General features: G+C 39.2%; 3 protein-coding genes and 1 long non-coding RNA gene across 7 annotated transcripts; 1 reads left to right on the top strand and 3 right to left on the bottom strand.

Moving 5' to 3' along the window:
• Positions 1–1313: 1313 nt before the first annotated feature.
• lpxn (leupaxin) lies at positions 1314–7538 on the bottom strand. Of its 2 annotated transcripts, XM_044043566.1 has the most exons (9): positions 6484–7538; positions 5810–5895; positions 5582–5649; positions 5196–5295; positions 4667–4921; positions 4363–4536; positions 3706–3787; positions 3439–3587; positions 1314–1927 (listed from the first exon to the last, which is right to left on the bottom strand). In XM_044043566.1, exons 1-9 carry the CDS (start codon positions 6494–6496, stop codon positions 1661–1663), a joined length of 1194 nt encoding a protein of 397 aa, XP_043899501.1. In that variant the 5' UTR covers positions 6497–7538; the 3' UTR covers positions 1314–1660. The 2 variants fall into 2 exon arrangements, with proteins under 2 accessions (XP_043899501.1, XP_043899502.1); XM_044043567.1 differs by lacking the exons at positions 5582–5649; positions 6484–7538 and adding an exon at positions 5662–5734 and having other exon boundaries at positions 5810–5866.
• Positions 7539–7857: 319 nt separating this feature from the next.
• scyl3 (SCY1-like, kinase-like 3) lies at positions 7858–14200 on the top strand. 2 transcript variants are annotated; one of them, XM_044043564.1, is made up of 14 exons: positions 7858–8138; positions 8246–8429; positions 9148–9333; positions 9557–9670; positions 9809–9865; positions 9944–10046; positions 10147–10258; positions 10349–10426; positions 10657–10796; positions 10947–11137; positions 11581–11752; positions 12325–12495; positions 12598–13334; positions 13608–14200. In XM_044043564.1, the coding sequence occupies exons 2-14, from the start codon at positions 8265–8267 to the stop codon at positions 13668–13670; spliced, it is 2289 nt and encodes a 762-aa protein (XP_043899499.1). In that variant the 5' UTR covers positions 7858–8138; positions 8246–8264; the 3' UTR covers positions 13671–14200. The 2 variants fall into 2 exon arrangements, with proteins under 2 accessions (XP_043899499.1, XP_043899498.1); XM_044043563.1 differs by having other exon boundaries at positions 8221–8429.
• Positions 8296–9152, bottom strand: LOC122780543. Its single transcript, XR_006361704.1, has 3 exons — positions 8995–9152; positions 8720–8846; positions 8296–8613 (listed from the first exon to the last, which is right to left on the bottom strand). It is a non-coding gene; the product is annotated as an uncharacterized LOC122780543 (long non-coding RNA).
• A 78-nt stretch (positions 14201–14278) lies between the features above and the next one.
• Positions 14279–26336, bottom strand: lg14h1orf112 (linkage group 14 C1orf112 homolog). 2 transcript variants are annotated; one of them, XM_044043561.1, is made up of 25 exons: positions 24150–26336; positions 23870–24005; positions 23490–23529; positions 23304–23392; positions 23078–23182; positions 22795–22935; positions 21951–22113; positions 21735–21819; positions 21478–21616; positions 21061–21150; positions 20890–20954; positions 20628–20776; positions 20115–20244; positions 19677–19881; positions 19029–19111; positions 18706–18757; positions 18094–18183; positions 17469–17654; positions 16736–16855; positions 16557–16652; positions 16356–16472; positions 15589–15693; positions 15410–15490; positions 15184–15330; positions 14279–14624 (listed from the first exon to the last, which is right to left on the bottom strand). In XM_044043561.1, exons 2-25 carry the CDS (start codon positions 23963–23965, stop codon positions 14421–14423), a joined length of 2778 nt encoding a protein of 925 aa, XP_043899496.1. In that variant the 5' UTR covers positions 23966–24005; positions 24150–26336; the 3' UTR covers positions 14279–14420. The 2 variants fall into 2 exon arrangements, with proteins under 2 accessions (XP_043899496.1, XP_043899497.1); XM_044043562.1 differs by having other exon boundaries at positions 19677–19863.
• Between the last annotated feature and the right edge of the window lie 1316 nt (positions 26337–27652).

Raw genomic sequence — 27652 nt, 5'->3', positions numbered from 1 at the left:
CAGCTGCATAACATGCCAAAATCGAACTTGTTCTATGGAATGTTCATGCTGGAAAACGCACTTCCTCTTGGGTCTGAGGACTCAAATCACTCGTGTGTATTTTAAAAAATATCAAACATTTAACATCACTGTACGTCTTGAGTTCAGCAGGAATTTGGGCACGAGGCCCTTACATCATTAAACACTTACAATCTTGGATGTTGACGTGAACAAGAAACATTCACAATCGTTCCATGATGCATGTCGGTACTCTGTGGGCGCCACGAAGGGCCCGGTTTGACAGTGATGACAGTGTGATTAATGCCCATCTCCTTTCTCACTCACACACAAACTTCACGCAGCTGAAGGAAGCTGCCAACAGTGCTAACAGCGTTCATGGGACGATAAGATGCAAACTGGTCAAATTCATTTTGACAACCTCAACAAATATACTGAATATTGTGAATATTTAGGAACAAATTTTGATTACTTTTATAGAAACTCAAAGAAAAAGTTTATACTTCAAGTTTGTGAGTAGTTTGGGAGTTTCTAACCATGGTCCATTTGAAACTTGGCTGATAAAAAAAAGTTTCAAAGAGACTAAGGGGAAATGTGCTGTTTTTCATGCAGTTTGGAAATAGTAGTATTTGAGAGTTAAACGCAACTTGCCTATAAAATAACTCTGCACAACTGACAAGTTATCTGACATTTTCTTTACTAATGGAACTTTATCGGGAATCTGATGCAATATATCACTAATTGTTGTGTGAGAATGAATAAAAAAAAACCTCCAGGAGTAACAATTACAAATGCCACGCATATCGCTGGAGATGTTTTTTCACCAGAGCACTTTGCGGTTGATTCGTGCCTCAACAGTCAAAGTAATTTGCTGAAGAGATGCTGTGATGTGATGAAACTTTTCACCTCTGAAACCACTTTTGTTCATCTCAGTAGCGTGATTAATCTTCCATCGGCCTCTATAAAGGAGTCTCTGTGGTGTATGAAGAGTGTGTGTGAATCCAGTGTGTGCTGAGGGCCAAATGGTCAGTCAGAGTAAGAGGAGACTTAGGCTGGCACACTGATTCCATGCCAAGACAAGCTATCAGGCTAAATAGACAAGCCCCTTGACAAACTGCTCCATACTCTGCTCTGCCAAGTCTTATGGCAAACTGAGGATAGCTTAATGGAAACCATGGTTTAAACCTGAACCTCACTGTTTTTCTTTCTCCATTTCTCCATTTTATATGAACATGATGAATGAAATCCAATTAAATATTGAACAAATGTCAGAAACGTACCTTTTAGAATCATCCAAAATTCACATATGTAAAACGTTTCTTCAATAACTTTTATTACAGGAAATAAGTATTTTCCTGTGTTTAACAACCGTGTCATTCATTATTTTACTATGTTAGCATTTTCCCTTGATATCTTTACACAACTACTGGTCATTTAAATCACACTCCTTGTTAGGCACTCTTAACCATGTAATTCATCATAGTAGTATCTAAAATCACTTGTCATGTAGCTCAGTCAGCCTTGAATTTGTGAAATGTCTATTTCTCATCTGCAAATACAAGTGTGTGATGTAAGAAGTATAGATGTCTACTTTTGAATGAATGTGAAACCGAACATCTACAGTGTATCCTTTGCATGATCTCTGTGTCAAGTCCTGCATCCCCTACACGAAGAGTTTGTCAAAGCAAGTGGCGCAGTAAGGTTTCCCCTTCTGCTCCTTGAAGATGCCTTGGCTGAGCTGCCGCAGACAGAAGGCGCACACAAAGTGCTCAGGGTGAAACTTGCGATTGAGAGCGGAGATGCAGCGGCCTGTGATGCCCACACCGCAGCCGCCGCACAGAGTGCCTTGCCTGGAATGGAAGTGCACCGAGCAGAGAGGTCGACCGTCCAACTCCATAAAGCAGCCATTGGTGAAAGGCTGCAGGCAGTCCTGGATATCAAGACAGAAGAGGAGGACGGTGAAGTTTAAAGGCAGGAGGGAGTATAAAGAGAGGTAGAAAGCACAGAGATGGTAACATGGAGCATTGTTTCTGTTTTTAAATTATAATACCAGTAACTTTTGTTGAGGTTTTGCTTGTCGATCAAATATTATACCAAATGCTTTACTGACGTAACCATCACAGCCACACAGGAATTGAACCATCAAATCTTCCCATAAGTGGACAACCCACACTATCTCTGAATCCACAGACACAAATCACCATAATGTGAGACTCTTTTAAAACAAATAGGAACCTGGGAAGGTACAAAAGCAAAAGCAATATTTTTGAAATAAGGTGTATTTAGACATTCTGTGTCACAGAGATGCACATTTGCTGTCACGGATTTGTAATGTGCTGGAAAGAGAAAGCTAAACAAATTTGAATTATAGCAGTGTTACTATAAACAATCCATTAATAACAGCTACAGTGAATGCATTCGTGCAGCAGGGAGGATGCACAGGTGTAACTGGTAATGGCCAAGTTCCCTTCCTGTGTCTCAGCAAGCCACCACACTGAGCCAGCATTACTTTCATGATTAACACATGTGTTCAATTAAAAACAAAAAAAAGAAAAGAAAAGAAAAAATGATGACGTCTGTTTTACTCAGTGCTGATGGCAACTGTTCCTTAAACTTTACCAACACAAAGCTATAGTATGTTTATGTTTGTCTGTCTCTCAGTCATCCAGGTCAATGTATCTTCAGGATTATATATAATGACAAACTCAAGCAAGTCCATCTATATCTACCCAATGTAATGTGTTGATGAAATCAAAATGATAAGTAGTCGAATGTTACCAAGTTTGGATGAATGATGTCTGATCGATGAGAATCACTCTACAGTTTACTGGACAAGCTGTAGCAACAGCTCATTCATGACCAAAATTAACTTAACTTAAGGTACTAAACTGGACAAATTCATAATCAATTATTTGGTTAAAGATACTCGGCCACTTGGGAGTTTCTTCTTTGGGAAATATTTGACGTCCACAAACACTCACTTAGATAAAGTGAAGCCCTGCTATGTATAATGATGTTTAAGTTCTGTGTAAATGGTGAGCCATGTAACTGGCAGATATTACGAGATAACAGTTCATTATGTTAAGGTTTGTGGATTTGTGGTATTTTTGGGGATACAAAACTTGACATCACCGTAACATCAAATTTTAAAGAAATTTACCTTTAAAATTTGTTTGAGTAAAGAAGAAGTAAAGCAGAAAACAGAGCCTTTTTTTTTAACCAGATGCCAAATGCAGAAGTGGGTTTGAAGAGAACGTAAAAGATACCCACACTGAGAAATATGGTTTCCTTGATTTATTTGCATTCATCAGGCATACGGTTTTCATCAGGTTTGTGGACAAAATGTTGCAAATAAAGCTAACGTGTGGGTATCATTCTCATTTCTTGTCAGGCGTGTGTGCAATTCATAGCTGTGTGTGTGGTCCGGGCTATGAGGCTTACTGCACAGACGAAGCACTCTGGATGCCAGGTGCCATTGGCTGCAGTCAGGTAGTTCTCCTTCACTGACTCACCACAGCCAGAGCACTTGGGAGCAAAGAGGCAGTAGAAGTCCTTGTGACAATATGGCTTCCCATCTTTCTCTAGGAAACCTAGGACGAGTATGAGATACGTGCAAAACATTGAAAGCAACAAAATATTAAATCATTTGAAAATGCTTGTTGAAGTTGTGGGTTCCTGAGGAGAAAAACTAATCTACAAGCCCGTAACCTTCAGGTCCAAATAGGCCTCCACAGTATGTGCAGAAGAAGTGCTCGGGATGCCAAGTCTGGTCCAGCGCTGTCAAGATGTTCTGGTTAACCAAACAGACGTATAAATATTATTTCTTGCTTTTACATCACTTTGAGATTAGTAAGACTCTTCTCATTTCACAGATGTCAGACAGCACAAACATGTGAATTGTAAAACACAGAGTCAATCAAAAGAGAAGTTTTGCATTACGTTCTGATTTATGGCTTTGGTCTGCTACAAAGTCTAAGCCCCGTCTGCAGAACCCAGTATGGTTTTGTGCTTTATTTATTAATTTGATATGTGGATACATCTAGGAAAATGAATTATGTACCGCTTTTAGTGTTTCGTTTTTTGTCATCATCCAATCTTCAAAAGAATATTGTGTAAATTGAAGGATGTAATATATGACAGAATAAATTAAGAACAGCTCAACTTTAACTGGTGATCCATTTGGGTTTCAAATGGACATTTTGTGCTGCCAGATATTCACCACTTAATTCATACAACCATAAAAGGCTGTAACACACATTTTGGTCAATGGCTGTACTTAAAATGTGGAGATTTCTTTAACATGTTGTTTTTATTAGTCGTTCTCTCTATAACCATAGGATCATATGTCGATCAATCTTTTCTCACCTGTAAAATGGGTCCTTTGCAATACGAACAGCGAGGTGAGAAGAGGTGCTGATAGTCTTTGTCACAGTACGGTTGCCCGTCTCGCTCAAAGAAGCCTGTGGTGATCAGCTCTGTTTTACAAACCACACACACAAAGTGCTCCGGGTGCCACACTTCACCCAGTGCAGTGATCATCTGGAGAGAGGAAAGAACATGGAAGAACAACCAGTTTTTACCTGTTCGATCATGTTAAATTGAATCACTTAACCTCTCAAATCTCACTCTTGTCCTGTCCTAAAATATTTATTTCAGTGACTTACTGTACCTTTCCCACAATGCATTTGTTGCAGGAGGCACAGTGGCCCTTGACTGTGGTGCGTACTCCAATCCTCTCCAGGTCAGAACTCAGTCCTCCCAGCAGGTCATCTATAGTATCAGTTTTTGTGCTTCTGGTCGAGGTCTCTGCATCAGAACCTGCTTTGCTGCTGCTCTTGTTGTTCTCTTGTTGTCCCTCATTTGCTTTCCTTTTTATGGACTGCTTTTGTGTAAGTGGTGGAGGGGTTGCTGAAGCTGTTGGATCCTAAATCATTAACACAAATAATCACACACATCTTTTGTTTTTAGCAGTTTAGTTGACAATCAATTTTTACAGGGTCAATTCCACCTCTCAAGGCTGAGTTGTGTTAAGATTAGTACAATGCTGCCCTCTGTTGTTCAGTCTGGTTAATTCCACTCAGCTGAATATTTAACCCACCGTTGTACGATTTTCTATTTTGAAATGTCTTCATGAAAATGCAAAAATACACTTCTCATTGACATAAAAAAATTAAAAATAAATCAGTTTCTATACTGACCTCTCTTTCCACCAGACCCATCAGATCTTGCAAAACAGTGTCCATCTCCTTAGTGGGAGAGTCTGGGTTCGAGAAAGCTGCCACGGAAGATGGAAGATCACTGAACCCAAAGAGAGAAAATTTGAACTTGAGAGCATAATGCCTCACATTCTAAAGTTAAATGCCAATAAAACCAACTAAGTAATCCTAACTTGCTAATCTGTCAATCTGTTTAATGTAAACTGGTTTAAAAGTGACACAAGTGAAAAGAAAAGTGTTAAAATTTAGTTTTTCTTATTGTATTTAATGCAATGAAAATAACAGTTTCTGTTCTAAACTATTGTATTATTAACTTATAATTGAAATCAGGGTTCAGAAAGGAAACTGATTCCAGTAAGGTGGTTCACCTGTAGACATTTGAGTCAGCTGAGCCTTTTTCTTTCATGTTAAGTACAGAATAGTCTGCAGCTGGCACCTGTGGACATACCATCAACACTCAGTTGACACAGAGTTGTTGCAATCATGTGCAAAGAGCAGATGTTGACTCATTTTGGTGACAACTGAAAAAAGCCAAAGGTAATGATCCTGCTCGTTATGAAACAACAAGATTATAACCGTTGTGCTTTTGTAGTCACCTCTCTTTTGGCTGCATCATCCGTGCTGTTTTCCTTGACACTCTTTGAAGCAGCTGCCTCCAGTGCAAGCTCCTGCAACAGCAGATCTGTAACCAGATACAGGCAACGCATTAACACTAGCACTACATTAACTTAACACTCTTACAAAGGCGTGCAGGCATATGCTGTACAGTATACAGACAACCACCAAAACCTTTATTTCAGGTTTACTATGCAAGAGGAAGTTCAGCACTGAGTGACACATCGTGCACCTTGATATGAAGATCAAGACCTGAGGTTACTTCATGCGACTCCGCTTCCTCAGGAAGTGATGGTGGTTTAAGCATGTTGCAGAAGCGAAACTTGAAAAAATGTTGTAAAAATCCAATTAAATGAAAAATGTGTTTTTAAGGATAAAGTCCTTTTTGAGGAAATTAACAACATGGCTGTTTGAAAATAAAAATTAAATTGTCAGCTTTAAGTACCATTTGAAAATCTCTTATTCATCACAATAGAGTGCACAGTATATACAGACAGATACGACACTGGGATCTTATTACACAAACTGTTCTTAATTTCATATGTAGTTTACAACTCATTTGTAAATAATAGCACACCACACTAATGAAAAAACAAGAATGATGTTAACCAATCAGGTTGAGGAGAATGAACAGAGTGAAAGAAAGTTGCCTTACCAAGCTCATCCATGTTGCGTCTTCCTGCTCTCAGCACAAAAGCAACTTGAAAGTGAGTTGAGTGTACAGATATTTTTTTTTCATGCGTCTGTTTTTCTGGGGTTTTTTTTTCTAGTAGTTACTAAGGTGACCAATTTGTATTTCACACTTCACTTCTTCACTTCCTCTGACATCATTTAAGCCCATTTGTTACTTAAGCAAAGCATCAACATTTAGTGTGAGATGTTTTTGGGAGCAGGGGAAGCCATAGACTATATAAGTTGGATACTACCAGAGCAGATGTGTCTAAGTCAGAGGTCTCAAACTCGCAGCCCGTGGTCCACTTACTATGTGGCCCTCCTCTTAATATCAATTTCTAAGGATTTATTTCTGTCGTTCTTTTTATTTATTTATTTACAGACTCATTTTGCATCACAACTACATTTATCTATTGTTCCATATCAAAACAGGCACTTTTATTATGTCATTTTATTTAAATATCGGAAACAAAAAACATTATTGTGATATAATTGTGGTCCTCCTGACCAGACAAGACTGGCCCACAGGTCGTTTGAGTTTGAGACCCCTGGTGCAAGTCATGGCTGTTTCATTCTGCCATTCATGCTGTAATTTATTGTTGTGTTATATTATATTTATGTATTATGTATGTATATTTAAGTATTGAAAACTTTAGCTTCAAATAATTTGCACTAGGCAACAAAATGCACTTTAAATAAAAATAATAAATAAAAACATATATGATACAAATTTACATTGAACAATTAAACCACATTATTTATAGTAACACTGCATTTCCATGTGGCTTCAGCTGACATGTGAGAGTGTGTACGTGCGATAAAGAGTTATACATTATCGATATATATCGATTTATAGTTACGCATCCTTGGCTCACGTGCGCGAAATGTCACGCCTCTTCGACGTGAACGCGCGCGTGTGTCCTCTACTGACTGCAATGTAGAAAATAAGGAGTGAGTACGATCAATGTTATACACCGTGGAGCGAAAATTGGAATAAAAGATTATGTATTCGCTTAATACAAATAGCTTAAGTTCCAGATTTAGTTTCCACTTCGACTTTACTCACCATATGGCAGTCACTTCGGTGCGCGCACACCTGCGTTATCTCGCCCCACTTTCGTCACAACCATTTTTCTTGGGAGTAGGGGGGGGGCTTGAGCTATTTCTGTGAATTTAAAATGTACAGTTTGAAATTCTAATGTACAGTGACACGTTTTATGGTGTAAAATAATAAACAATGATAACCTTTCCTGAAATCGTGTGCAGAACAGCTTCAGTGGCTTAATTCTTAACAACTTAGAAGTAACACTGTCCCAACTGATCTGGTTTCGTCCTTTACCGGAAAGGTCTGTGTTTACAGCACAGCCTTCGCTCCACGTTAGCATCGTAGATTTGACGACCGGTACACAGGAATATATTTGTGTTTTTAACAATTAATATCATTTTAACGGTTTTTTTGAAAGTACATTCGGTTAACTGTGTGACACACAGCTGTTAGCATGGTCGATTGGATGCGTAGCGACACAGCAATGACTTGGTGGCTAACGTAGCGCTGAGGTTAGCCAGACAGGCAACTAAAGCAAACCGCAGCTAACTTGTCATCACGACAGCGGCGACTCATCCAGTCCAAACACACAGGTATTTACGGATAAATCTTTCTCTTATAACATCCTCGTCTTTACGACAGAACAACATGACACTGCTGCTGTTTTACGTCTAGCCGTCCCCTGCACACTGCCCTGCAGGTCCAGGGCAAGTGCGGACATGGGTGCGGAGAGCAGCGCTGTGAGAAGCTGCACCCTGGGGGAGCCGCTCCTCACCCTGCCCTTTGGACTCACCATGTACACGGCGGTGCTCCAGGATGGAAAGCGCGCTTCTGTGTTTGTCCATAAGCGGGACAATGAAGATAAGGTCAACAAAGCTGCCAAGGTATTTTTGCCAAACCACCTTAAACGCAGTAGTTTGACAGCAGGAGAAGTAGTAATTGCCAGAGGTGGAAAAAATAAAGTAAAGTAAAGTGAAACTACAACGAAGCTCAATTGAAATCTTACTTTTCAACAGTGGGTGAGGGTCTCTCTTGTGTAGTGTAAACGGAACAAGGGGTACACCTGTACTAATTAAAATATACAAAATACAAAATTAAACATGTGACATTTACATTTTTAGCCATGTTAATATGTTGATTTAAGTGCAGACCATCCTATAAAACAAACACTTACTAATAAACAAACACCAACTACAGTCCTACTGGAAATGTCAAAGTTGTGACTTTGAAAGAAGACCAAACTCCTCCGGTGAGTTTAGTTTGTCGTCAGCTCAACGTTCACTGCAGTAGTTTCCATTATGCTGCTCAGTAGTTGGAAAGGGAGATTTTTTTTTTAATTGATGTGATTTAAAATGTAGTGTACTGTATTTCTAACAAAACATTATCTAGTAAACGTCAAATTACAGATTTGTTCAGTTACACAAAAATAAAGTAAATATAATGTGTTACCTTCCCCCTCTGATTATTGCTGCAGTGCATGTGGCCTGCCCACATGGACTGCAAAATCATCACAGTAGCAACAGCAGTTTGTATTTGACTGACATTGCCAATTCATGTTTTTTTGCAGCTGTACAATAATGTGAATATTTTTATTTCCTCCAGCACCTGAAGACTTTGAGGCATCCCTGTTTGCTGCGCTTCCTGTCCTGCTCAGTGCAGGATGGTGGCATCCACCTGGTGACTGAGCGTGTGCAGCCCCTGGAGCTGCTGCTGGACAGTCTCTCCCCTGAGGAAATCTGCGCAGGCATCTATGACCTCCTACAGGCTCTTGTCTTTCTGCATGAACGGGTGAGCAGTAAGAAACGTGACAGAGCTGCTTGAGCAGCAGGTGGCTGCTGTAGGATTATCTTAATTCAAGGTTGTATACATTTTCCCCTAAGATAATGCGTAACACCAAACAATTTAAACATCTCTTTTTTTATTACACTGGTGTTGTTTAAGGTTTGCTGTCTGTGGTTAATGGTCGTTAGCCATTTAGTGTGACTCCTAACCTTTCCTTCTTTTCCACCAGGGCAAATCAAGCCATAACAATGTTGGCATTTCTTCTGTGTATGTCAGTGAAGACGGTCATTGGAAACTGGGAGGGATGGAGACTGTCTGCAAGTTCTCCGAAGCAACTCCTGAGGTGAGAGGTTGAATTAAAATATGTTTGTTTTTCATTTTATCTTCCTTTTTTCCTACAAATCTAACTACAGTCGAGCAGACATTTGAAAATTCTGTTTGCCTAATAAATTCAATGTTTGCTTTTGTTTTATATGCTCAGTTTCTCACAAGCATACAGAATGTGAGAGAGGCCAGCTCTGTTCCACCAGAGGAGCAGGTAAGCAGAATTCCAGCATTAGAAAAATAAAGTTATTTTTTCCTTATGTTTACAAGTTCTTATCAAACATGTTGACAGGTAGAGGGCTATAAAATTCTTACGGATAAACACGCTCATGCTCGAGACTGTTTCTCTTTTGGAATGATGGTTGAGACCCTTATCCCTCTCCTGAATGGCTATGGTGAGAAAATGTTGACTTTGTGACCTCACACCTTGCATTTCATCTGGTCAAAATGTTCCTGTTTACACGTTATGGAACCCCTTTTTCCTCCTGTTTCCAGTGTCACGCGAGTTATCCGACAGTCTGAAGAAGACCCTGCAGGCAGGTCTGCTTAACTCTGACCCTTTGTCCCGACCACCACTCAGCTCCCTGCTGACTCATGATTTTTTCAGGTGTGGTAATCATGTTTCCTTCTGTTGTTATTGTTAGACTGATGGCTGAAAATGATTTGTTTTCAAACTGTATTTGCTTTCTATGAATAGGAATGACTATCTAGAGGTGATGAATTTTCTCAAGAGCCTGACCCTGAAGACAGAAGAAGAAAAGAATGAGTTCTTTAAGTGAGAAATTACATCCTCTACTTATTTTTCGGTGCACATTTTTGTCGGTCACACTGTGTTCACACTAAGCATATTAATGTGCATGTGTCATGTTTTGTGTGTAACATCATCAGGAGTTGAAATACTACTTTCCATAAACTTAAATAAGATCATGCCTCATTTAAATAATTCAAACTGGAACCTGTTTTTTTTGTCATGGGTCTCTTTACATGTTGGTTGTGTGTCTGTAGGTTTCTTTTAGACCGGGTCCAAACTCTCCCTGAAGAGCTGACAGCTGCACGTCTTGTCCCCAAACTGCTCAATTCTCTGGTTTTTGCAGAGCCCATGGCTGTCAGAAGTTTCTTGCCTCATCTGCTAAGGCCAAAGATGGGTAAGACTATATTGAATGGACCTCTGATTCTAATAATAAGTCAAATCTTGATTCACCCTCAAAGATAAAGAAGCTGTCAAGTACAACCGTGTAAAACTGAAAGTGGATGTTGCTCATACTTTTCCTCTTCATTTCTGCCTGTCTTGATAGAGTCGAGTAGTGGTGGTAGCGGTGAGGAATGCCTGCTCTCTCTGAGCCTTTACCGTAAGCATGTGATTCCTCTGCTACTGAAGCTCTACAAAGTCAACGAGGAACATGTGCGGGTTGCACTGCTAGGTCATATCCACATCTATGCCGAGTTCTTCTCCCATGATGAGCTTAAAAATCAGATTCTGCCTCAGGTACAGTGTTTGTCAGTCTTTGGTGTGAAGACAGATACTGCTCATGCCCGTCTTAACATTACTTTAGGACCCTAAGCCTACATTGACTGGATGCTGGTAGAAACAGCAAACCCAACTAAGTGCAAAATAATGATCAATTGCTTCAATTACTAAAACCTAGTGCTAGGCAGTATACCATTTCATACCAAAAAAACAGTATTTTTTTATTTTATATCATTTTTTTCAAATTCATATCACAAGACTGATATGTAAAAATTGCAATGAGGGGGACCCTTTTAACTGCAGCACCACCCATGCAAATGGTGCTCTTAGACATGTTTATTTCAGTTATGCTTGTGAAATAAAGATGATGTGAATACTAAAATGAATGGTGGACGCTAACAAATGTTGGTATGTAATTATGTCTTGATAATGTAACATCTTTTTGTGTGTCCCCACTACAGGTTTTGTTAGGAATGAGAGACACCAATGATTCTCTGGTGGCCATGACGCTACAGAGTCTGGCGGTGCTGGTGCCACTGCTTGGAGCTCAAGTGGTGGTTGGAGGAGAGAGAACCAAGGTCTTTAAACGCACCACACCCAACTTCACCAGGTCAACAGAGGTCACCCCAGAAAGTAAGCAACACTTGGCCCAGTGTTCAGTTGTGATACGTCTTGCAGGACACATCAAACAATCATACTGTTGCCATAAATCCACAAGTTTGTCATCATTCCCTACTGTCCACTGAGCTCGGGAGAGAAGATCTTCTTGGCTATTGTGGTTATTGTTACTCTTCAGTCGTAAATATCAAACGTGTTTGATCCAAGTTGTACATGATCTTAAAATGATAGTGTACAGCTTTGTAGTTAACCTAATGTAACTTCCTGCAAGAAGAAGCCTTGCAGCAGTATTTAGTTTGATTTGTGGGCACAAAGAAACACATAGCATCAGAAATGTTGTACTACCACACTGATAGCCTTGGTTCTTGTGTAACAGGTTTTTCAAGAGGGACAGTTCAGCCTACAAGTTATTCTGTAATTAGAAATATGAATGTTGCAAACAACCAGTGTACAGTCAAGCGGGCTGCCTGAATTTAGAATGTCATATCGGCGAGGACCTGCATATTGGTTTGGAATGTTGCATTATTATTTTTTAATAGCAACATTTGGTTAAGATTAAACTTGTTTTTTCCCTTGTTTGTTTTTAGCGTCACCTGTCCATGTAGTTGGAGGTTCCCACCCTCAGTTGGCCCAGCCTTCCAAGGTCTTGAATTTATTCTCAAGACCACTGGGGACTGAAGACATTGTGCTGGGTAATATGGGCAGTTTAACAGATAGGACAGAGATACCTCGAAGTTACCCCCTGGTGCCAAAATCAGGTACAACACCACACCCTTAAAGCTTAAAACTATTCCTTTTAAATTTAACAGAGTGGTTTTTGTGCCTAAAGCTCAGTCTGTTTTTTCTATTGTGGGTTTCAGATGTGAGTATACAACTGTCTCTGCCTTTGAACGGCCTTCATCAGGACAGCAAGATGGAGCCATTGTCATTCAGCTCAGAGCAGCCACACAGACTAAAAGGCCCAGTGGAAGACTGGCCTGACTGGAGTGACACTGAAGGAAACCAGCACAGAAATGGACAATCAGTCCAGATCCACATTCAGGCCTCAGAGGGAGCAGAACCAGTCAGCAGCAGACAACCACTTTCACAACAGAACATTAACGAGGAGCCATGGGAAGACTTCGAGGACACTGAACCTTCCTCGGATCTTTCACCTACTGCTCCTATAACAGACCCGGTAATAATCACCCCGCCCACAGGGGGCACTGCTTCTGAATCATTGCGTGTGGGATCATCCAACCCTCTCAAACTAACATCGGCACTGCAACAATCCACTCAGAGCAAGATCGCCTCTTCGTGGGACAGTAGCTGGGCTCAACAAGACAGCCAATCTGAAAAATCACCCAAACCTACAGTGGCACAAAATAATGGTGGAATAGGGGGTTTGGGGGAGGAGTTCACCATAAAGGTGAAGAAAAAGGAAGAGCGCGACCCAGAGCTGGATTTGTTCGCTGACATGGTGCCAGATATCAAGCTGTCTTCTCCAGCTCTGCTGTCTGTAAAAGAAAGCAGCGTTAGTGACACCACCAAAGCTCTGCAGGTCGACTCATTCGGCAGTACCATAATGCTCAAATTTGCAGCAACAAACCTGACTGAGGTGAGAGCATGAGGATTCACAGAATTGGTTTATACATTTTATAACAAATGCTAGACTTTTTTTTTTATTTAATTCTACTTTCAATGAAGACTGTATTAGGACAATGTCACTTTTGTAAAGACCATAGTTGATTTAATTTCCACTTACTACAGCAAATCATCTTGTCTGGATCCAGTTTAAATTGTTATTAGAAACACATGATATACTTGTAATCGATTTTTGGTCCTTCCTGGTTTGCATTAATAACCTTTTCTTTCTTGTGTTCTTTCAAAGATGGAAACAGATGGCTGGGGAGATGGAGATGATCTGAACTGGGAGGACGAGAACAACTGGTGATGAAACTGCTCTGTCTTATTCATCTGCAGTAAAAAGGAAAAAGACTTGAAATTGCCACCTCTTGAAGCAGCCACTTCACAGCCAGCTGGAAGTTGCTCCAGTTCTCATTTAACATGATGCAAGAGGGATGTGCTGGGACATTCTATAACCTTTTACTGGTTGGGACATTTAATAGCAGTTAGTTTGTAACTTTCTTTTCAACAGGACGGACTGGCTGCTCATCATATTGTTAGACTTGGATAAACGAAGCCACTCTTTATTTTTGCCATTTTATACAAGTCACCCTAATATAAATTAGGATCTTAATCAGAGGTGAATGTCTTTTTCTTTTTCTTTTTTTTTTTAATGTGCCAAATTTACTAGCGGCATCAAGATCAAGACACCCTTTTTGGCAAGTTAGAACTTGCCCGAAACATGTCAGGTTTGATTTACAGAAAGCTTGCACTTTGAATGAATGTATAATATGAAGTACATAATTTATTAGTAGGTCTTTGGTTGCTGGTGAAATAAAGATTTTACTGTTTCAGAAATGGCTCTGTTCTCTTTGCTTTTTTTAACCTATACTATACCATTTCTGGTGAGGACAGTAAAACCTTACAATCCAATGCTTTGTATTCAAACAAGTTTAATAAACATTATAAAACAAAAGTTTTTTTAAAAAAAAAGGGAAGACAAACAATTTTCAGTAGCAGCAATGGGTATGATAGACTTTTTTTGTTCTACTTATAATGTAAATTAAAGCTAAAGCTGCTAGATAGTTTGCCCAGCTGCACTAATGTGGTTTATGAGGGTGTGCAGTTCCTGTAGTTTGGATTCCAGCCACTGTGGTGGAGCAGACGAGTTGGCTTGGCCCTCAATCAGAGCCTGAAGGGCCTTTAAAGCACTCTCAGCTGTCTGGATGTAGCGACTGTACTCCTCTGCACCGGTCTCCTGCCGAGCTCTTTTTGGACATGGCTAAGAGAGGGGGGAAATATTCATGTTAGTTCTTCAACAATGTGTCTACTGTGACTGAATTTTTAACATTGTTCAAAAATAACAAACAGTACTTTTAATAGTAATGTGCTAAATATTGTACAAAACTTACAGACCATTACTCAGTGAGGTTTTTACCAAGCTAATATATTTTTGAATGGTATTGCAAATATTAAAATGTCACCAACCTTCATTAAAATATAATATCTATATGTGTAACTTCAAAGAGCAATGAAAATGTATTCGCTTTACAAATAAATGCTGTTTCCAGTTACTTTCTGGTGAACTCACATTTAATTTTCCTCTTTAATCCCCAGTGTTTGTTTGTCTGTCTGCCAAATCACTCACACCAAAGAAAGCAATGCCTTGGTAAATTCAATGCAACAGGCACGGCCTCTTAGTTTTTTAGGGAGTAGTGTGATCATCAAACTCACATTGGCCAGCCGCCGCTCAGTGACTACATGTCCCAATGTTGTGCATGAACGTGCATATTCACAAAGCTTGTGAATAAATTTGAACTAAACCGAATGACGCTACTAACCTCTGAATCTGTAACAGCTTCAGTAGGCTGTTTGTTACAATCATTTTCTTCCTTGTGTTCCAGCTTCTCATTATGTTGCTCGATCTCTGCTGTCTCCATCTTGAGCCTGTGTAGCCGTGACTCTGCATCTTCCCGAGCATTAACGGTCTACAACGAAAATAGTCTCGTTCAAATGTGTCAGTTGAACTTATGTAAAGGGTCATCACAATGTGTCATCATTCCTTACCTTGCTGAGATAATTCACCACCTTTGTCTTTGTTTCTTCTTTGCTCAAACTTTGGGAAATGACTTCCTCGTGGTTTGTAACCTTTAATAACAGAAGGGCAAATTAAAGTTTTGTTTGGGCATCAACGGTACCCAGCACTACATCTGAGACATGAATACATTCAAAAGTTATTCCTCTACTTCTGCAAAATGAGAGAAGGCCTCCAGGGCATGCTGATGTAGCAGCCATGGTCCGTCAGCCAGCAGGACTCCAAACAGACTACTCAGCCTTGGCAGAATGTGACTCTGTGGGACCAGACAGTTTTGTGAGAATAAGACTGAAAACATGTTAAGTGGTGAGAAAATTCAGAATCAAATCTTATGTATAGTCTCAAATGATCATTATAACCATTATTCATTTCCACATGATTATTCCTTCTTCTTTTTTTTTGTTATTGTCATATTGGATATGCCTTGACAGATTAAATCATGAACCTTTACTATAATCTTTTTGATGATCAACACTTCCACCACTATTTAGCATAATCTAAAGAGAAGACCAGTAGAATATATTTTTTTAGAGGTATCACTGGTAAGGATTTAAAACTTTTAACTAAAATGTCCAATATATTCAAACCCTTGCTAAATGAGTTCACACAATGCTGGTTAAGCCTGATTAGCTCCACCTGACTGCTTCTCAGTATAGTGCTATTTATATCTCGTGTTCCCGCGAGACATTTGCGTGCTGCAGTTAAACAGGGTAAAACCCACTTATCCCTGCCCTGCTGATGTATACACATAAATGCTCCCTCAGTCAGGTCTGACTGACAGAATTGCCATCAGACCCGTTACATCACATAACAAATAACGATACATCATTTCTGATCACAAAGACCAAACAATCACAAAACACAGCTGCAACTTAGTACAAAACTAAAAATCCTCATTTGCAAAAGTGGTTTCAGTACCTGGTTGTCGGCAGGGACAAAAATCTTCCCCAGGGAGGCCAGGAACTCCAGAGCAGCCAGCAACAGCTGGTGATCTGAACACTTTTGAGACATCAGAGCATCCACACACAACAGCGCCTGGAAGTAACACATGCACAAATTCAGTCAACACAAGTGTTCTTCATTTTTCATCAGCTGAAAATGAACACACCGACAATATACCTGACAAATGAATTGAGGGTCTACGTTCTTCACCAACACTGTCGACATGGACAAAAGCAGCTGCAGAGTGCACTGGAGCGCAGGCTGGGTCTGCACCTGGAGTGTGACAGATTACTATGGTAGTTATTTGTGCATTTATACCACATCTGTGTGTACGTGTGTGTGTTGTTGGATCTCACCTGATCTGAACTCATGCGCAACCAGAGCTGCGTGACCATCTTCATAACAGACAACACACACTGTTCTTGGAGAGATGACTGCCCTCGAACTACTACTAGGAGGGACATCAGCACCACGTTCTGGAGACAGGAGGGACTCCGTGAATAAAAAATGTGATTGCCATTTTCCATTTGCCATTTTTCGATATACTTGTCTACTTCCTCGCATTGTTTTCTCTTACTTCCAACACCGCAACTATAATAACAGTTCCCCATCCTGACACAGATGATTGTGGGGTTGTCGAAGATAATTATAAGGTTAGTAAAAGTTCACATCATTCATGTGCGATTATAAATACAATCAATAGTACAATCCAATAATACAATCCAGTCTTCTAAAAGCCAACTGTGAACTGTGAAGTTGTGAACCTTATTCATTTCAATAACATACTGTCAATTATTTGTATTTGCATGTTTATTCTAATGGTTATTGCATTGCATTTGACTTGCAGTACTTTGGATTGGCACGTGGTGGCTTTAATTCACTCTTTCTATGCTATAGTATGTGAAAACCTAATTGGCTTATTACCACATTTTCATTGTCACAGCTTGGGTTACAACAAAGGGTAATAATATTGCATATTATACAATATTAATACTATTAAATAACAAACATTGAAATACTTTATACTGTATACCATAAATTTACATATCATTGTTACACCACCAGCTACATCAATGTTGTCGTCCTCACCAGTTTGTCCACTTGTCCCAGTTTGTGCCCTCCATTCTGCCAGTCAGTCAGCACTTTTTGAGTTACGCCAATGATGTCCTTCTCCACACGGTGACGGACGTCCTGAGAAAGAGCTCTGATGAGAACATGACGCCATACTGGTAGGTTCTCCTCTTCTGAGGGTGGGAAACGCATCACCAGCTCCATCTGGGAAAACAAACACTTTGAATTAATGAGAATAAATCTCATGGTAAGGTTGTGAGCTAATAAAGTGGGTTTTTATGATGTACAAGGACAAAGATACAGGAAAACTTCAGCACTGCACATTTAATACTATTTGTGTTCTTCATTACACAAAAACCAGCCAGCATACACTGTCCCAGTGATATGGGGATCTGTATCTTTGCTAATATTTTATTTGGAGATTTCCTCAAAAACGATCTTACAACATGTCATTATGAATGGCAACATCAACAATACAAGACTTGAGCAAAACGTTATTTACAGTTGATGTTAATTTGTTTAAGACATTACAACAAATCACTCCACTTCATTTACACATGCCCTTCATCTTCACCAGAAGGTCTATATACAGTAGATTCCACGTGCCACCAATGCATTGTGTGATTTGCAACTCATTTCTAACCTGGTGGTTTGGCGTCATAAGGAAAACCATTCGTTTGAGCAGCAGGCTCAAGTGGAATAACTGGTAACACTCGGTGGTGCACATCTTCACCTAATGGAGAGGAAGGAGAAGCAGACAGGATGCAAGAGACTGTGTGAGTGTCCATGTGAAGGCACAGAAGGAGTAAAATCACCGGGACACCGGGTGGAAGAAAGGTGAAGAAGAGAAGCAGAGGGACGTGTATGGAAATCAGTGGGTTCCAGGTTGATCAGAGGACGTTATGGTGAAACGGGTTATAAAAAGGTGTCAGTCACCAAGATCCCTCAACACCAATTGTCACCTCTGTTGGGGTGCCACAAAAACAGTGAGGACCCCATACTAGTCTACCAACCCACAGGGTGGGGGGGGGGCATGACATTATTTAGAAAGTTCTCAGGAAGCAGTCCCAGAACTTGTGATTGCTACCAAAGACGGTGGTAGATTTCATAGGTTGAGATGTGATACCATTAACTCTTGTGTGTCCATAAAAATAAAACTAGTGTTCTATTTCAGGTTTTAAGATGTATGTACATCTCAGATAGATTAAAATAAAGCAGGACCACAAGCCTATTCTCTCAAATATATTCTACCTACCAGCTGAGCAATGAGGAGGATATGATGTAGACAAAGTTCGGCTGTCCCATACCTGCGTACATATAAGAAAGACAAAATCAGCGCAAACAATATATTACATAACAACATGTGCAAAACTGTTTGCAACCAGGCTTTGGAGAAACAGAAGTTGTAATAAGAGAGTTATGTAAAGCAAACTCTGAAAACAGGTGTACAATATGAACTTTTATCTTGGTAAATCATATACAGGATGTGAACACGCCTGTAAATTAACTGTATAAAAAGACAAACCATTTACAGTTTTGGTGGAAAATACACATTAAGCCATTAATCCTGGCTCTCACCGTGCTGTAAAACACCACACATCTGTTGCCAGTAAAGCTGTCTGTGTATCAGCCTGCAGGACTGCATCGACCAAACAGCGCTCCTAAAAATTAAACAGAGATAGAGAGAGATAAGGCAAAAGGAAAGTAAAACAGACAAGGGCGGGCACAGAAAATGGCAATAAACAGAGGAAACTAAAGTAGCCAGAAAACCTTTATCACAGTTAAAGAAAGTGAAAGAATAACTTGCTTTGAATGACAGGAAATGCCATACTAAAATGCAGCCAAGAATAAGGTTAGATAGCAAACATAAATATAATGAATTTTTGATACAATGGTTATATATTCACACAAGGGTCATCATTCATTTTCAACACACATGTAATTCTATGAACTGCTGTCAAATAATAATAAAATGCAGTCTGAAATGGCTTTATTTTGACACTTTGAAGCAAAGTGTATTGTATTGTTGACTTATTATTTTTCATTTTATTTAACAAATAAAAATAAAAATAAAATAAAAATTGTTGCCTGATCTGGTGAAGACTGAAGCAGAGAGAGTACATCATTCAAAGCAGACAAATGTATATGCACTACTCTAGTAGTCTTAATTTTAAGGATTTGCAATAAAAAGGCCATTGCTGCAAAGTGAGAGTGTGTTGGCCTCACCAGCACAGGGAAGTAAACTGGAGGAAGTGCAGCCACACTGGCACAGAGTTGCACGCACATGTGGTGGTGCAGTGTGACTTGGACCTGGGCCTGACCTCTCATCATCACTCCTGGCAAGAGCACCGGTACCTTGCGCTCAGTATAACAACGGCGGAAACTAGTGAACAAGGCGCCGTAAAGAGGATGCCTGGCGACAGTAGAGAAGCTTTGAAGTGTAAGAGGGTCAAGACTCAAAGTTCCACTCAACTTGAAAATCAAAAAAGCAGCAATGTCAACACATTTCATGTAAAAGGAATGCTCAGTGATAAATACTACACATCTTTTCACTAACATTACATTATCATAATGTATTTTTCACCTCCTGACTGCAAATACATAAATACTACTGGACCCTGCATCAACACACCAAAATATCCCATTACCAAAATCTTGTATTACCTGGGTGTGTCTTCTGGAAACTGGCTGCCTGTGTGCCAAAGCTGCAGCACCTCCTCAGGCTGCGTGACCAGCTGACCCAAGACGCTCGTCAGCAAAAGACAGTGAGGAAACTCATGCTCAGGACTTAACCCTGCAGAAAAAGACAGGGGTCATATTTTGGTGCTGATTACTGGGTATTTTACTGATTTTTCCACCTCAGTCTATATGTAGAAACATATGATGTCACCGTTCCTTTAATAGTACACATATCAACATTCAAAGATGTCAAAATCTGAGCGAGCATTTGGTCTAAAGGTCAATCAAGATAAGACATTGTAGTGATACATAGTATTTGTAATAAGCAGACTCAATATACTGGGGTGCTATCAGTGTCAGTGCAGATCAAATCATTTTTTTATTTGGTATGACCGCTAACTACTGAAAACAATATTTCCAATGCAAAGCAAAAACAGAGATGCATCTATGGATCCTGAAACAGAATCTGAGAAAAGAGGAAATTTAGGACAAACTCACGTAGGTCCTTCCCGAGGACAATCTCAGTGAATGGCCTTAAAGGTAACAGCTGAAGCAGAAGGGCATCCATGGGCACCAGAGCTGCTGCCTTTAACTCCTCAGAGAGAGCTGTGGGCAATGCCTGAGCAGACAAGCTGGGAGGAAACTTACTGAAAGACAACAGACCCATCTGAGTAAATGTTACAGAAACACTCACTACTGCATCAAAATTTAAACTGTGGTCCAAATCCCTTTCTTAAAACTGAAGCCAAACCATACGTACCTGACAATCTGAAGGTAAACTTGGTGAAAGCAGCTACAGTACTTTGTGAGAAAAATTTTAAATTCCTGTTAGATAAAATAGAAAATAAATATGAGATTACATAACACATCAAGGTGGCATTAAGTATTAATAGATTTAAGAAAGCCGTGAGTAGATTCTTTTTTGTAGTACCTTTATATAATGAACCAACGTGTTGGCAAAAAACCTGCTCATCTTTGCACTTTTCTGGAACAGCTTGTATTCTGGACTTTGTGTTGCCTCCTTTAAAAAGAAAATTTAAAAGAATTTAAAAAAAAAAAAGAATGAAAAAGATCAAGACTACCTTTGAATTTACACGAATAAACACATCACATACACGTACACCATTCCTTGAAAATGTAGGATGCACTTTATAGTACATAGGACAGAAATATCCCCCACATTTACATCTACAAAATACATTTCACAAGACAGGGGACAATACAAGTAAAAGATGAACTAAAATCATATTTGATCCTGTATCGGTATAAAAAAACAATAATAATGTTAAAAAAAAGCTACAAATCTCCATGTATCATCTACACTGTATAATTTTTGATTAGTTCCTACCTGTTGACCAGCATTGGTCATCTGTTCTGCCCACTCCACACAGCTGTGGAAAGAGGCCAGCAGGTTTTCACACAAGCTGGAACTGATGTCACCATGATGCAGATGTTCCTCTACCAATGAGCGGTACTTCAGACTCTGTCTGATCACAAGTAATCACAATTTAAAATCATCTCTTATAACAACCTGATAAGTTTAGTATAACAGACGAGATTACATTAGAAAAAACAGGCGCAAACATGAATGTCTGCTTCACTGACTTGATGAGAAATTTCCACGTGTTTGCATGCAGTGCAATGTCCAGGTTGGAAATAATAGAGCAGATATCCAGCAAGCTGTGAATCACTGGGGAGGATTAAAAAAATGTCAATTAATTAGACTGCAATAAATCTATCCGTATTAGCTTAACAGCAAAGAGTGTGGCAGTGCAGTGACACACAGAAGGATTCATATTTATGTGTGGTGCAGGTACACACCTGTAACAATGTCAGAGACCTCCTCCTCTGAGGCACTGCTGTCCAGGGTGATATGGTCCAATAGCTCCAATAGACCTTTCTGAAGGGAATATGCCTCCTTGAAGAGTCCCTGCAGCAGATCAGCCACCAGTGACAGGCGGCCACAGTAAACCACGTCACTCTCCTGTGGACAACATGCAAAATCTGCTCATCTTTTTTTTGTTTGTTTCTCACTAAATTCGAAACCAGTTCAATTAAATTTCAAATCTGTTCAGTTGTTGCTTTCAGATAATGACATCTTCATGTGATGATGACAACAGATAAACATTTGGGTCATAAAAGACAGAATAAATAATAAAATGAATTATGAAATGTAACTATTACAGACTATGTCATTTTTCAGAACTTCCCCTACTTCACTACTATATTGAATGGTACGTGTGACATTTAGGAGGTTTATATGCAGTTGAAAAAAGGAGTATTGAGAATTTATCATTGCTTGTTACGAGCGGGTCTTACAACCGTGTTTCTAGCATTCCAAACATGCACACTTAAAAGTCAGATTCTATTGTATATATATCACATGCAGACATGGAAAGTATGACACAGTATTTAACATCTACAGTATCATTTTAGACATCACTAATTCTTGAACACTGGACTTTTAAATGTCATAATCAACAGTGTAAAATTGTTAGTCCAACAAATGCAATCAAATTAATGACATCAACCAACTTATTTTACTTAACATAGATCTTGTAGATATTAATATAGTATTTTTAAAATCCATCCCCCTATATTATATAAATATATTAAACGCAGTGAGTACATGTTTAACATCCGCTATGGCACTGAACCAACCGACCTTGCAGTGTAAGAAAGTCTCCCTCAGGATTTTCAGGATACAAGTGGGTAACGAGCGAATAGTATTCAGGTCAGGAGCTTCCTCAAATGAGCAAACATGACGAACACAAGTAGAGAGTGCATCAATTAGCTGCATCATTGCCTAAAAACAGACCACAACAGATTGTCAAACAAATGGTTAAAATACTTTGGTGACAACGCACTGGATATTACACACAGCTTGAACTTGTAACTTAATCAGTAAGGGTATCTTAATGTGAATAATACATCTATAATACTAGTACCTGAAGAACATTCCTTAGTAATGCACATAGTTCAGTGTTTTGACTGGACAGTCCTCCAACTTGGTCTGAGATTTCTTTCATCATGCTGTCGAACACTGACACAGCCTGCCGACATTTCAGAATAAGGAAAAGACAGAGGTAAAACATAATACATAAAAATAAGCTCAATTCACAAGGATACCTTTACAATAACAAAAACAGTTACTGAAGACAACATGCTGTTTACCTTTGGTAAGATCTTTGAGAAGCATTCATCTTCCAGCTCTGACAAACCAATATGTGGGAGGAACAGGTCTGTAATTATCTTCAGTATACCTGTTGGGATGATATGCATTAAGAAGACATTTCATTCGTATTCAGAAATAGCAGTCATGGTGCTTACAAACACACATTTTGCAATGAAGAAACTTACGTAAATGTTCCTCCCAGCTTTCAGTTTTAAGCTGCAAAGAGTGTAAACAGTCAAGGAATAACAATGCATTGAAGAAAACTGTGAGGTCTAATGTCAAAAGGAATGAAGGGAGGAAGGAACAGGAAAAGAATCCCAGCTGACATCCAGTCCATCACAGGGCCACATAGAGACAAACAACCATTCACTCTCACACTCACACTCACGGTCAATTTAGAGTGTTCAATTTGCTTAACCCCCAATTTTGCAATCATAATCAAATTAAACTGAATACTGATACCAGTGAAGGCAGAGCACCAATAGACATACTGATTGACAGACAGACAAATGTGTCACGATGAGACGGTAATGAGGACACAAAGTGCCGTACGTATTAGGGATATGTTGAGCTTCGGCAGGACAGACTTAAGCTCCTGGCGACAGGTTTCCTGACTCCACTGCACCACTTCCTCCAGGAGAGAAGTGTTGGTCTGGGACATGATGACAGCAGGTCAGGACAGAACTGTCCGCTACAGACGACTGAAAAGTTTCACAATAAATGAGTCACTTGAATTTGGACACAACAATACTGTTGTTAGCTTATGTGCTTGTTACGGTACGGTTAGCCGGACATTTAATGCTAACATGGTGGTTTATTTTGGGATAATATGAATAGTTTCTTACCATACAAGCCAGTATCTTTCGATCAGACGCACGAGGATCAGGTACACGTTCCTACACCTTAGTTTGACTTAAACTTCACCATTATTGTCTTATTGACGACTGAAATGTAGAAAGGACAGTAGACTGCAAACAAACATACCGCGCGCTCAGGGATGCCAGGTGTGTATGGGGAAAAAAAAATCCGCAATACACGGTCAATCAAAAGTAGCACATAACCAGCCCAGTGGCACCAAAGCAAGCTCTTTTTTTGTTCTCTATCTTTTGCCTACATCGAAACTAAGTCACTGTAAGTCAAAGTGCTTTTACTGCACACAAATGAGCCACAATATAAAACGTGGTTGTGAAATGACATGGTTTGTCCAGTGAAAGAAGGTATTCCATTAACCACATGACACACAAACTGTAGAATGTAAACAGACTGAGAACAGATTGAATGGAACTAATTTCACCTACACATTTCATTTTGTAGTGAGCTGAACATGGTGTTTTTGCCTCTGTTATCGTTTGCTGTCACTTCAGATTTTCCGTATGAAAACAACAAACCTGGCAACCCCGTGAGTCGGATATGACGTTGTGGCAAACCGTCAAGTTTTCAACCAGTAGGAAGCGGAGTGATTGCAAAGCGCCGCAAAAACAACCGACGCGCGCTTTAACATGGCAATAAATAAGACATTCATGGGGATTAAATAAGCAAATGCAATAACAGTAGCCCGGACATTAATACTGTTTTATCTAATCATCTACTGCTGTCCAAATTACGTGTATAATGACATATTCACCTAGATTGACAGAAAGTCCTGATGTGGAAATGTTTTGGATCTCTTCCTTTCACAAGAAGTTTCCACACATTCAGTGTGGCCAAAACACATTATCTTATATTCCATTGCAGGATGCCTTTCCATTGTTACTCAGTCAAATGATAAATGAGGGAAAACTGGCGATGACAACTCATTCCAAGGTTTGTGGAGTGTATTCAGAGAGTATTAAGAAGATGGCTTCACTCCATCACATTATGTTTTATTTAAATCTTTTTCTCAATAATACACGCTCAATATTCCAGACGGACAAGGTCAAAACTAAATTCAAAACTACAATATTTGCAAATTTGGTGTTACTAAACATATATTGTCCACTCTGTGAATATCTGGATTACTTAAATCCAGCAAATATCAGCCCACAAAAGCTAATGTAAGTGCCTTACTGTAAATTACTAGGATGTGTAGGATGGATTGTATTTAAATCAGTAAAGGGAAATGTGACTGAACCTTGAGGAGTCTGGAAACTCTGTTGGCGTTGGTCAGACTGTCTGGTTGCCTATTGTTTCACTGATAAGATCATGAGTTTCCCAACAGCCTGAGGTGTTAGCTACTGCCGCCGCTGCAGCCGCTGCAGGAAAATGGCAATTTCTTGTTTAGGAAACAGGACCTCACTTGATAATTTTCTCCTGTTTAAAGAGAAAGACTTATTACAAAAACAAAGTTCATATATTGCTTTGAAACAGCACCAACAGTCACATTTTGATCACGGAAACAATATAAACCAATATAAAACAATATAAAATATAGTGCCATATACATTGGACAATTCTGAGAAGGAAAATATTTTGTAAAAATGAAAGCTTGTTATAAGAAGTCATTAGCCCCAACGTGTAGCATGTGTTTTACAAGAAGTGGGTTGAGTCAAATGCTGTTGCTTTCTCTCATGTTGACCCTACTGTTGGTAGATAATGGAAAGGTTATCAGTTGGCAGGAAACCGACTCCGGATTTGCTATTCAATCTGCAAGATTGCTATTTATCTTCTATTTTTTTCCGGTCACAGCGTAACTGGTGCAGCCTGTGTTAATGTTAAGTCATGAGGTCAAGGTGAAGAGAGCTCCCCTATGAATAAGCATCCAATTCCATTTGTGTATTTTTTAGAATTACACACCATTCTTTCATTTGATGTTGTTGGGATTTTTTTCTCCAACTCACCAGGATGGTGCGTCACATGCTAAAAATATAAGTAGGGGCAAGAATGTGCCAGACTGCTGGAATTCACAGTTACATACACTTAATGAGCCTCATGTGGAAAACCCAGAGGAAAAGGATGTTGGCTCTTGTAGTACTGGAACTTCATGGGAATCATACCTGTAGCATGTGGTATTGTGAATAAGTTCAATGCGCTAAAAATAAAGTGATAATGCTTACAAAAACAACATATATGTATATATATATATTTAAATTAGAAATTAACAATATTCAAAGTGCAATAAACGAAATGTGATTGTCTCCTCAAAAACGCCACTAAAGTTGCCAAACCAGGCAGAAGTGCCATACCACAGGATGCTCTCAACTACAGCGTGGTAGAAGAGGAGCAACACTTTCTGGCTGACACCAGAGACTGATCTGTGGATTTAGGATGTCTCTGTGACTTATGTCTCTTCATCAGGGCTCTCCACATTTAATGATTCTTTGACAATGGTCTGTTATAACTTTGGCTTGTTGTTTAGGGTCATTGTCAAACAAGTGAGGATCAATCTGAAGCCACTCTGCTTGTTTTGGGTGATGGATAGTAATTTAAATATTTTAAGAGGCTGAAACTGTCAAAAAAAGCAAAACTGGCTTAAAAAAGTTCAGTCAGTTCATGTCTTTGGTCAAGATCATATTCATATCAAATTTTCATATCAATTTCCACACTATCAGTCCTCCGAATAGAAAATTGCACTTAAAGTAATGCTGTCTAATGCTGCCTAATTAACTTTTTGGACTTTAAGGTTTTCTTGGTGTTTAGGTTATCATATTTTTTTCTATTGTTTATTTAGATTAATGGATTATTTATTTTATTACGTGATTTTTGTATTAACTGTAGTTAACCAGTTAGCACAGATACCTGCATCTCGTTCCTCATGTTCTTTTTTTAATGGCATTAATTTAAATATCTAATTGCGATTATTTTAACAGGAATTGCGATTGCAATTTGCGAAATTAGAGGTAATTTTTACATCATTATTATCATTTTCATTCGAAAAACACATTTAAAATGACTACTGTGGGATATTTGTGCAGATTTGTGAGAAACAACAATGTTCTCTTCAGTCTGTAGAATAAGATGTGTGTAGATCAAGACAATGATCCATCTAAAATGATATTTTGACACACATTTTGGCAAAAACAAATATTGCACCTCCTGCGATTTGAAAATTGCAGTATAGGCCGTATTGCGATTTCAATATAAAAATTGTTCAGCCTTAGTGTGAATGACAATAAATCATCTATATTTTGAACGATGGAGCCCATATGACTTTTCCTCTTGTGCAACAAGCAAATCATGGTTTTTATATATAATTTGCTTCCACATGTCAGTTCTTCATGATGTTTGTGATCCAATGACTTTTTCCTCCAGTAACTTCTGTGGTAATATGTCTCATCAACAACTAACACCCTAACCCGCAGGAACACCTGTGCTGATTAGAAATGTTGACATCGGCATTATCTATACAGACTAACTCTATTTATTTAAACAG

Source organism: Solea senegalensis, linkage group LG14, assembly GCF_019176455.1.
Source record: "Solea senegalensis isolate Sse05_10M linkage group LG14, IFAPA_SoseM_1, whole genome shotgun sequence".
Lineage (NCBI taxonomy): Eukaryota > Metazoa > Chordata > Actinopteri > Pleuronectiformes > Soleidae > Solea > Solea senegalensis.
This window is presented reverse-complemented; position numbering and strand designations above follow the sequence as displayed.